We start from the raw sequence: 11,485 nt of genomic DNA on the forward strand, positions 1-11,485 counted from the left end.
GCGCTGTTTGCATACTGGTGGACCTGAGTGAGAACTGCAGCTCATCTTATTACACAACAGTATATATGTTATATGGGAGGCGGGTGGCGCGGTGGGTTAAACCACCAAGCCTCTTAGGCTTGCCGATCAGAAGGTCGGCGGTTCGAATCCCCGCGACGGGGTGAGCTAATGGTCAGGGGTCCCTTTACCTTTACATATGTTATAAGAATTTAAATATATGTTAAATATATTAATATTAATATATATTCAATAAATTCAGAATTCAAAAATCAATTGGGTCGGGGGGGGGAATACGCTAGAGAAATCTAGACTTCCAACACACCACCTAATTGTTGGCCCGGCCCCCTGGCCACGATTCCCCTCAGGACGTTCCCTCAGAATCCATTATGTTGCAGGTGCATTTTAAATTTTTTGATCCTGCAGAACTGATGCCCAAAGACATGGGCCCCATTGATCAATAATAGGCAAAAAAAGCATTCTGAAGTGGCCGTGGTGTTCCTGGGCATGTCTAAAGTACGTCCCCCACCGCTGGCCTTGCCGCTGAGGTAAACCAAGGCAGGCCTGGCTTCTTTTTCAAAATAAAAAAATAAAAATGTGTGCGACAGCAGAGGCTTCGGTTTTAGCAGTCAAGCAGAACTGAAAATAAAAAGGGGGGAAACCCCTCTGTGAATCCCCCAAAAGCACTGGGATCATTAAATTATATGTGATTTGCACAGGCGTGTTTGCTTTTAAAAATGACGGTTATGGGTGTCACTTGGCAAAGGAATAATCCGGGTGGGGCAGCTGTGGATTTTCCATCATGGCCGAACAATCGCTCCTGGTGCACAGTTAATAGGAGAGCCTTCCTATTCCTCCGCCGTTAAGTGAAGTGGAATGGGGGAACGTTTGCTACGGACAGCTCCCTTGAACCCGTTATGGCTGCCTCCTTTCTGTACGAGTGTCTGACAAGCGAGCTCCCCTTGCCACAAGGAACCTTTTCAAAATGATGTATACAGAACCATGGTTTGCCGAACAACTCCTCTCCAACTCCTCGAAAGATTCCATCAACGGTGTCTCCGAAATATTTTACACACCACTTGGGAAGACAGGCGAACTAATATCAGTGTACTGGAAGAAGCAAATATCACCAGTGTCGAAGCAACATCAACTTCGTTGGACTGGTCATGTTGTGCGGATGCTTGACTATCGTCTTCCAAAGCAACTACTCTATTCCGAACTTAAAAATGGAAAGTGTAATGTCAACAAGAGAGGTTCAAAGACTCTCTCAAGGCAGATCTAAAAAAATATAATATAAACACCGACAAGTGGCAAACACTGGCCTGCGAGCGCTCCAGTTGGAGAACAGCCTTTCCCAAAGGTGTCGTGGGCTTTGAAGACACTCGAACTCAGGACGCAAGGGAGAAATGTGCTAAGAGGAAGGCATGCTTGGAAAACCCTCACCGTGATCAACTCCCGCCTGGAAACCAATGTCCCCACTGTGGAAGGATGTGTGGATCCAGAATTGGCCTCCACAGTCACTTACAGACTCACTTTTGAAAACTGTGTTCATGGAAGACAATCTTACTCAGCTACGAGGGTTCGCCAAAGAAGAAGACACAACCATGGTTTGCTGAACAAGCCAATGGTCATTCCAGAGAAAGGCAAACCATGGCTTGGCTTTTCCAGAGTTCGGTTTGCGTGTCCAGCTACCCTAGCCGAACCGATCACGGCCGAGGAATCCCATCACACCAAACCGCGGTTAAAACCAAGAAAACAACAAATCATGGCTTCAGATTGCAGTTTCTTGGCCGCAAAATTACCACGGCTAAGCCGCTGCGCAGGTTTCACACATTTAAGGCCTGATCATGGTTCAAATAAACCAGATTAACAACTGGACTAAATAACCCCCACCACAGGTGAAAGAAATCGTCTTTATATATATGCTTGGACACAAAAAGAAGCCACAATTTCATGAGATTTCTCTTTTTCGAAGAAATAAGACACTGAGACACTTGCAGTGCTTAAAAACATGGCTTTTTTTTTTTAAACTTCATGGGCAAGACATTACTTCCAGCTGAAAGTCATGCCCCAGGTTGTTATAGCCAGCAGCAAAGTCCACCAAAGATGGTTTAAGATCCAAATAATCTAGAAGACAAAAGCAGGGAGGAAAAATACAACGGATTATTTCGGTTATAAACAGGCCCAAGGTTATTGCCCCCCATTTGCAAAAGAAAGAGCCATGGTGTGCCAATGGCTGAGGTGAAATCTGGACGTCTTACTGGCTCAAATCTAGCTTCCCCATAGCCCTTTGGTTCCTGAGCAGCGTCGGATACGAGGCTGCAAGTAATAAATATGAACGTAAAATGCCCAAAAACCAAGTTTAAGAGGCGCACAACCAGGAAGATGGCACCCTTTTTCCCCACTGACTTACACAATCATACAGAACATCATGAAGATATTCCACAGGGCGATGAAAATCCGGAAGTATCTCAGGCTCAGCAAAAACTCCCTGATGTTATCACCTAGGTGGAAATAAAATAAAATAAAATGGCAAGTGTCCCTATTGCTGCCCCAGTCCTCTCAAGCTAAACTCCTTCCATGGACAATGACATTTGTGCACAATAATGGAAACTAATTAATCTAACAAGTATTTTGGAAAGCTGTTCGTTTCTCTGCTTGCTAAAGATCATAACCAGATTTTGCACAACGGTTGCAAAGATCAAGGAGCAGATTATTGCCGACGTTGGGGTACAACGGGGCGCCATTTCAAATCAAGATGGGAGACCGAACCTTTAAAAACTGCAGTGGTTTTTAAGTTTTGAAGAAACCCTGAGCCCCAGCTTTGAGGCTGCTTGCAGTCGTTAGATTTTAAGTACCAAAGCGGTGAGCAAGGCACTTTGCAATTTATTCTTTTTATAAAAAATACAGTGCACAATAGATGTAACGCGTTGGTGGGAAAATTATGCAGGGTGGCTCTCCGGTTTATCAAACAAGATGCAATTTATAAGGAGTACTAGAACATTTTTCTGACTTTGGAGTTCAATTCTAGGCACTTTTTTGAAACGCCATGAGGCACAGTTAATGCAGAAGGAAATTGCGTTTGAAAAATGGGAAGCCCCTGGAAGCTGGGAAGATTTGTTGTTGTTTGAATACAGATTCATTCTTGCAGGATTGTTCTTAAGAACCATCTCCATAGAACCAGGCTCAAGGGAGAGGCCAGGCACTGCTAATGGACAACGACCAGGCTCTAGCGTAAGAATAAATCGGGATCCTTAAGTGTCTGGAACTCGCAGCCGTCCTTGAGGAATTAGATAAAGCAATTGCAGTACCCGCATGGAGTCAAGCGGTCTGGAATACCAGGCAGCGGTGTGGTTTCGCGCCGGGTTCCCTGTTGGCTCAAGGGAGGGCAAAGCTATCCCATGCAAGGACCCTCTTGCAGAAGAAGCTGTCGGATCATTGGCCACTGATCTCAGAACAGCCTACACTGACCGGCAGCAGCTGTCCGGGGCTTTAGGCCAGAGAGCCTCTGCCAGCTCTTCCTGGAGATGACAGAACCTGGAGGCTTCAGCGCCCAATTGCACGTTCCGCCAGTCACCCAAAGCCCTTCTCCATGGTTAGCATGGGGGTATCCCAAAGCTATGAAATCACACGACCTCAGTGGGGGTTTTAGAGGGTCACAATTCACGGCAAGGTGGGCGCAGTATGGAGGCCTCAGCTCCAACCCCACGCCTGCCTGGAGGGTCTTACCTGTTGTGGGTTCCCTCACTTCTTCACCAAAGCCCTGGCTCTCTCTCTTCTTCCTAAGAGGCAAGAGAGAGGAAGATTTACAGCAAGCCAAAGAATCTCACAACTGGCATGAAACGGAAGCGTTTTGAAGGGGATCTGGAACAATGAACAGAAGATGAGAGCTCCACTGATGAGTTCTGGCTTAACGGAACACCTACGTCCCAACATCCGTCCGTCTCGGAAGACAGTGGAGCGCGCCCCCGGCGGCAAACCACTGGAGACTTGAACGCGGCGCTTTCTGCGAGAACAAGTGGCCGGAAGGTGGTTTCCTCCTGAGCACCCAAATCCTGAACCCCTTCTTCCAAGCGGGAACTGTAGTCCTCCTCCCAAGCTGAACCCCACCTCCCTCCCCAGCCCAGCTGCTCCCCCACCTCTGAGCACTTACAGCCTGAAGTTTAACACTGCTCCTGCGTTGACCAACAGTGTCCTGCATGGGGGGGAAGAGAGAAGGAAAAAGAGAAACTGAGCAGCTTTCAATGGATGGGGTTTTTCTCAACGGCTTTGGTCCTGTATACCTGAAGGAGCGTCTCCACCCCCATCATCCAGCCCAGACACTGAGGTCCAGCGCCGAGGGCCTTCTGGTGGTTCCCTCCCTGCGAGAAGCGAGGTTGCAGGGAACCAGGCAGAGGGCCTTCTCAGTGGTGGCACCCTCCTGTCAGATGTCAAGGAGATAAGCAACTATCTGACTTTTAGAAGACATCTGAAGGCAGCCCTGTGTAGGGAAGCTTTTAATGTTTGATGGACTACTGTATTTTAATATCCCATTGGAAGCCGCCCAGAGTGGCTGGGGAAACCCAGCCGGATGGGTGGGGTATAAATAAATAATAATTATTATTAGCACCTCCCATCGCCACACCAGCCCTAACCACTGGTCCTGCTGGCTGCCGGGGGGGGAGGGCAAGAGCGCAGCAACATCTGGAGGGCCAGATGTCGGGAGGGAATGAAGCCAAAGATCGCCTCTCCTCCTGGCCTCCCCTGCCTCCTATCTGCGCGACAGGCAGGAATCCGTCAGGTGCAGCTCCTAGGAACCCCCCACATTGCAAGGGGGGCTCCTCCTCTCCTGCCCTGCCCCCTCCTTTTGGGACAGGCGTTGCTTAGCAACCCTGCTTCCTTCCCCTCCCCCACTTACCCGAAGAGCAGCAAATCGCCCAGCATCCTGCTGCTGCCAGTCTCCACCCGGAAGTAGAAGTGCTTCCCCCCAGCCTCAGTGACGTAAATCAGCGCCGCAGCCAATCAGCAAGCGGCATCCCCCCTCCCTCGTTTTTAAATTTCCCCGCCTCGGCCGCCAGGTGGCGCTCGCCCATTCCGGGAAGGAGCCCCGATGACGCGGTAGACACGCCCCCCTCCGCAGGCGATCCTTCCCTGCCACTGAGCATGCGCCTCCTCGCAACCCGCGCACGCTCAGTAGCAGCTTGTGAAGCCACATGCCCTTTCTGAAACTCGGATTTTGCTGATGATAAACAGCAAACGTGGGAATCAGGAAGGGAGTTTGTTTCAGGGGGAACTGGTGACATCTGGGGAGAAGGGCAGCTGGCTGAGAGTAAAGAGCCCCATCACACTGGGTGTCTGTGTCCATTTTGGTTAACTTGTGGAACTCCCTGCTACCAGGTGGTGGCCAATGCACGCCGGGGTTTTTTTAATGGCTGGTGGTTTTTAGAGGATTCTACGAACGAGAAAAGCTCAAACCAGGGTCGGGTAGCCGTGAGATGACTAACGGGCTCCTCTCCGTCCTGTCCAGCGGCACCCATTTTTCACAATTTACTTATTTCATAAAATTCACGCGCCGCTGGATACAGTAGTTTAATAACCCTGCAAACGGTTTGCAAAAAAGCAGAACAGTAAAATCCGTTTTTTAAAAAATCACAGTACTTTAAACGGATTAAGATCCGTATCAACTTTCTAAGCAGCTGCCTGTATTGCGAGGCGGGGTCAGACTAGGTGACTCTTGGCGTCCCTTCCAACTCTGCAATTCTAGCCGGAGTTCATCCGGTTTGCGAGGAGGAGCCTCTGCCCACGTTCAAAAGCCCCGAGCTCGCTTTCATTCGGATCCTGACTCACGCGACCGGCGACAGGGGTCGAAAGCGGAGTTGTGGACTAGCCACCCGAGGTGGGGTAAAGTTAATCCGGATTAACTAAGCAAAGTGAAGATCTGGACTCCCACTCTCCCTGCAGAATGCAAACCGAAGAGCCGTGCACTTGAGTCAGGCCAAAGCGGGGAAACTGTTTCTCACGCTGGCCGACGACACGCTTCTTCCAGGAAACCCAGAAGCCGGGCGCTCTCACGTAGCGCCTCCCCTTCTTCAAGTCCAAGCATCGGATGAGCCTATAGGATCAGGCCTAAATGGACCCATCCTGTCCAGCATGCCCTGGGTAGCCAAATACCCCCAGGAAACCAGGTAGACTGCCTCTGCGCCGGGAGGTTCCACAAGGAAGGGTCCCAAAGTGTCCAGCGGCGTCCTCTACTCACGGTGGAAATCCAGATGCCCCCTTTATGGGAAACAAGGAGGACCCGATCCGAAGAGTTCTTTCTTTTCCTGTGGCAGCAAAGCCATCGCCCGTCCCTTCTCCCTATCAGATAATAATAATAATAATAATAATAATAATAATAATAATAATAATAATAATAATAATAATAATAATTTATTATTTATACCCCGCCCCTCTGGCTGAGTTTCCCCAGCCACTCTGGGCGGCTCCCAATCAGTGTTAAAAACAGTACAGTGTTACATATTAAAACCTTCCCTGAACAGGGCTGCCTTCAGATGTTTTTTTATATTATTATGATGATGATGATGATGATGATGATGATGATGATGATGTTCGTCTAGTGTTAAGATTTGCGTTTTAGCCGCCCTTCCCGCTGAGTTCTGGGGGAGGTCCCCCCCCCAACTTCCCAGGCGCCCCCTTCTTCCCCTCTCCTGGGGGCTCCTACCCATAGAATTATTATTATTATTATTATTATTATTATTATTATTATTATTATTATTATTATTATTATCGGACGAGCGAGAGCGTCGCCTCCGGTCGCCTCCAGCCTCCACCAAAGCCACGTATCCCTTAATAATATACTTAAAGAACAAACGAGCAAATTAGGCTAATCAGGACATGCAGAAGATATGGAAATTAAATTTCAGGAGCCGCAGAAAGCGGGGCAAGAAGGAAGTCAGGTTTTGAAACGTCAAAATGAATGCGAAATTGTTGCAAGGTGCAAAATGAGCAAACTGCTGAAATGCACATATTTGAAAAGTATAAATTTAAAATCAAAGCCATTTATTCCCGTGGGAGTGGGGGGGGGCGCTTCGCACTTTGGAGAACTTAGCGACCCCCTCTTTTTTCGGCCTTTCTTTTTTCTTCCTTTCTTTCCGAGAGTGGTGGCTCTGGTTTCTTGGTTGTCAAGGGTGGGGTGGGGTGGGGGGGCTCCCAGGGCAGAAGCCCCCAAATTCATTCCCCCCCCCCCCACAATTCGCAGCATCCTCCGATTCACCTGCTGGCTGGCAGCCCGGAGAAGGCGCTGCTGTCAGCCCGGGGTAAGCGCGCCTCTCCTGGATGGTCGCCAAGCGGTTTGGCACTGTCCAAGGTGTTGGCTTCCTATGTGCCCCCCCGCCCCACCGAGGGAGGGAGGTCCGCGGTGAGGGGGCGGCGCTGTGGGGGAGGGGCGGGGCGTCACCCTCCCCTCCCCCTCTCCCTCCCCCTCCCCTCCCCCCGGCACTGCGTCCCCCCCTCCTCCTCCGTGCGCTCTTGTGCGCTCTTGTGCGCTCCCGGCCTCTCCGCCTGCGTCCCGTGCGCTCCCGGCCTCGCCCGCTTCCCCCGCTTGCACCTGCCGCCGCCGCCGCCGCCGCCGCCATGGACCTGGTGGGGGCCCTGGACGTGGGCGACCTGGCCGCCGCCTTCGCCCGCCTCCCCGTCTTCCCGGTCTTCGACCTGGGCTACTTCGTCGTCTCCATCCTCTACCTCAAATATGAGAAAGGCAAGGAGACCACTTCCTCCATTGCGCGCCCCCCCTCCTGCGACCCCCCCCTTCCTCCCACCCCGTGCGACCCCCTTGCATCCCCCCCCCGCACCGACCATAGGCTCAGAACACCCCCATTCATCCTTTTTTTTTCGGGGGTGGATGGGTGGGTGCGTGATTTATTAAGGTTATGTCTCCATCTTTCCCCGTGCCAAATCCCCGCGCCCCAAAGCGGATTTAAAGTTACCCTCCTGCAAAGCCTTCCCTCCCCCCAACCTCCAGGGCTGCACTGGATTAAGGGGGCTTAAGGAAGAGGAGGGGGGCATGGGCGTAGCGGGGACAAATAAATAAAAAATCGATATAAATACTTAACTAACTGAGGGTCTGCACCCGCTAACATAAATCCCAGGGGCTGTGAAAAAAGAGGGGAGGGAAACTCACCCCTCCACCCAAGCGCTGTTACCCCAGGGTAATTTATCTGGAGTAAGTACCTCCTGCCCTGTCATGGATTTTTTTGGAGACTGAATCGCCCACCTCCCTCTGGCTTTGTGCTGATTCCTGTATGTGTTCCCACGTTGGGGAGGGGGCAGACTTCGTGGGGGGGGGGAAAGACCCATACAACGGGACCCCAAGGGTCTAGCCTGTATTTCAGTCATGGGGAGGGGCTGCTGTATTGGGGTGGCGGCGATGCTGTGCTGGGTTTCTCGTCCCCAAGCATGGCACTTTCTAAATAAAGACGTGTGGGGTGGGAATGTCCCACAGAAACACTGTCAGCAGCGCCAAGGAGCCAGAGACAACCTTGGCTTGGGGAAACCTGAGACCCTCCGGGCTGAGACCTCGGGTGTGATGGATGGAGGCAGTTGGGGCTCTTTCTCCTTGAAAGGACAGGCCAGGTGTCCAGAGGGGGCCTGGGTGTGGGTCAGCAGCAGTGTGTAGGCATGCCCGAGGGACGGAGCGGGAGAGGCGATCCCCAGCTAACACCCAGTTCCTCTTGCGGAGGAAACACGACCCACTTTGGACCAGCCTGGGCAACAGAGTGAGACTCAGGCCAGGGGGTCAGGATCAGGATCTCTGTTTGTTCAGAGATGCTCCCAGCATCCTCAGCTCACAAGGGAATACAAACTTATTTGGTTCTCAAACTTAATCCCTTCTGGAAATTCCGTTCCAAAACCAAAGCGTCCCAAAAGCAAGGCGTGCTTCTTTCCCATAGAAAGGAATGCAAAACGAATTAATCCGTTCCAGACTTTTAAAAACAACCCCTAAAACAGCAATTTAAAATAGATTTTACTCCCTAACGAGACCATTGATCCATGAAGCGAAAGCAATACAGGGAAAGGAGCAGTCCGTCCCCCCCTTATAACAGCGCAGAATCGGTTCTGGTCAGGGACGGCTTTGCGAGGGCTGCTGACGTTTTCTCTTGGCGGCAAAATAAGCCCTTGCCTCTTGGCCGTTGTGGGATATCCAGTTTCTCGCCGGCTTCCCTTCCCTGGGTCCTCATTCCTTTCCCAAATTAGAAGCAAGCTTTGCAGCTGCTTGACTTGGGCACTGAGGACCGAGCAAGGCTGGCGGGGGGTAAGGATGGGATTCTCTAGGGCACAACCCTCACCAGTGGAGCATTTCCCCCCAGAAACTGTGGACGGCTTGCTTCTTATGGCCTGGAATGAACAGGAGGGTTTTGTAGAGGCAGGAGGGTCCTGGGTTTGGCGCAGAATGCGGCCTGCTCTGTTCGAGGAAACATATACTGCTAGAAGAAAAATACTCTTTCCCTTATGGGGTACCCAAGAGCCCATATAGAGTCCTTACGTAGGTTCTCTATCGGTAGGAGAAAATAACAGAGGCCAAGCAGAGAATATTGAGAAGCAAAGCAGCTAGTAAGCCTGGTCTTTATTGAACTGTTGCAACAGGGTCCTCACTCCCCACATTCTGGGGGAATCCAGAACATTGGTGCGCAAACTCTTATATAGACTTTTGAAATTACCCACCCTGTAGCTCAGGACCACCCCCCAAAACATCACGCATACATCACAGAAAGAGGTGGTCCCCAGCAGAAATAGGAGGGTGTTGCTTCTCTCCTGTCTGCCAGGAGACCTGATCAATCTTGCCTTATCAATTGCCTTTTCTGGGTTGCCTGGCCATTCCTTTCAGATGGTAAATACTTAGTTCCTGAATCTCTTACGCATATTGAGAGTGTGCTCAGCTTAACAGATACTTGCCGGACTGTATTTGCAAAGGGAGGTGTGAGCCCCTACAGTCCAAAGACCATTGGAAAGCTTTTCCCATTTCCTTCCTCCTTGCAGAGAAATGTTTGAGGTCAATTTGGGAGAGTCCAAATGGCTTCAGGATTGCTCTCCTGTACTATTTCAGACACGTGGTTGATATACTTATGTGTTTGCCTTGTACATTTATGAACATATATTTTATATATTAGACCTTATAATTCTCATAACAGTAAAAGGTAAAGGTACCCCTGCCCGTACGGGCCAGTCTTGACAGACTCTAGGGTTGTGCGCCCATCTCACTCTAGAGGCCGGGAGCCAGCGCTGTCCGCAGACACTTCCGGGTCACGTGGCCAGCGTGACGAAGCTACTCTGGCAAGCCAGAGCCGCACACGGAAATGCCGTTTACCTTCCCGCTAGTAAGCGGTCCCTATTTATCTACTTGCACTTTGACGTGCTTTCGAACTGCTACGTTGGCAGGCGCTGGGACCGAACTACGGGAGCGCACCCCGCCGCGGGGATTCGAACATAACAGTATCTCATAACAGTATCTAGGTTCAAACCTCATCATCATCATCATCATCATCTAGGCCTGCATTTCCCTCCCCACCCTGTAAAATGGGGGACCCTGGGATCGTCTCTGCAAGCAGGAAAAGGATAGTTCGGGCTTTTGTGGTCTGGCGTCCGTGGAGGAGAGCAGAGGCGCAGGCCCCTGCCTGCTTTATTTTTAGACAGCGGATGGGGTATCCGGTTCACAGAGAGAGGGGGCCTCTTCCCTTGCAGCTGCTCGCGGGCGCTAAGCGCCGCCCTGGTTCCTGGATTCGAACCCACAATAAATGGCCCAGAGGAGTAACAAAAAATCTCTTTTTTGCATCAAACTAGAGACAGAGCCGGGAGGTGTTGCACAGAACAGAGAGGTGATAAGGCAGGCACAGGCAACTTCGGCCCTCCAGATGTTTGGGACTACAATTCCCATCATCCCTAGCTAACAGGGCCAGTGGTCAGGGATGATGGGAGTTGTAGTCCCAAACATCTGGAGGGCCGGAGTTGGCCTATGCATGTGATAAGGGATAGATAGATAGATAGATAGATAGATAGATAGATAGATAGATAGATAGATAGACAGATATACACACATACACACACAATCTATTTGGTTTTTCAAATTAAAATTTTACAGAGATATATCACATATAAATCATAAAAACAAGATTCCAAGGACCCCCCCCCCTTTGTGGGTCCTATTATTAATCCTTTCCTCCCACATCTTTTATGATACGGCGGTACCTCGGTTCTCGAACGTAATGCGTCCCGGTGTTCTGAAACGTTCGAAAACTGAGGTGCAGACAGCCACAAAAAAAGAAGGTTGCAAAGATACAGATCGATTGCACCCAGCGGAAGCTGCGTGGCATGTCCAACTTGAGAGGCGCATTCGAAAACCGAATCCTTCGCTTCTGGGTTTACGGCATTCGAAAACCGAAATGTCTGTCAACGGAGACGTTCGAAAACCGAGGCACCACTGTAATCCTTACGTTCAGAATTCAACCTTAAACTA

The 11,485-nt window shown here is 50.6% G+C and overlaps 2 protein-coding genes across 5 annotated transcripts in view; one reads left to right on the forward strand and one right to left on the reverse strand.

Moving 5' to 3' along the window:
* Nucleotides 1-1,997: 1,997 nt before the first annotated feature.
* SMIM7 (small integral membrane protein 7) overlaps nt 1,998-11,485 on the reverse strand; it is a gene marked incomplete at its 3' end in the record, with an annotated part of 14,876 nt that continues 5,388 nt past the window's right edge. Inside the window, exons 2-6 of one of the 4 annotated variants that reach the window (XM_083484285.1) lie at nt 4,895-4,929; nt 4,151-4,192; nt 3,727-3,779; nt 2,411-2,501; nt 1,998-2,124 (exon numbers count right to left, since the gene is read on the reverse strand). In XM_083484285.1, coding sequence (XP_083340411.1) covers nt 2,109-2,124; nt 2,411-2,501; nt 3,727-3,779; nt 4,151-4,192; nt 4,895-4,920 — 228 coding nt within the window. In that variant the 5' untranslated portion in view covers nt 4,921-4,929. Of the gene's footprint in view, nt 2,125-2,406; nt 2,502-3,726; nt 3,780-4,150; nt 4,193-4,894; nt 5,009-11,485 lie in introns of those variants that run through there. The other 3 variants (XM_083484283.1, XM_083484286.1, XM_083484284.1) reach the window with 3 other exon arrangements.
* Nucleotides 7,524-11,485, forward strand: part of TMEM38A (transmembrane protein 38A) — a 9,343-nt gene continuing 5,381 nt past the window's right edge. Inside the window, 1 exon segment of the mRNA XM_083483500.1 lies at nt 7,524-7,796. Coding sequence (XP_083339626.1) covers nt 7,609-7,796 — 188 coding nt within the window. The 5' untranslated portion in view covers nt 7,524-7,608.

This window comes from Podarcis liolepis (assembly GCF_965112155.1).
Source record: "Podarcis liolepis genome assembly, chromosome: 18".
In the NCBI taxonomy this organism is placed as follows: Eukaryota; Metazoa; Chordata; class Lepidosauria; order Squamata; family Lacertidae; genus Podarcis; species Podarcis liolepis.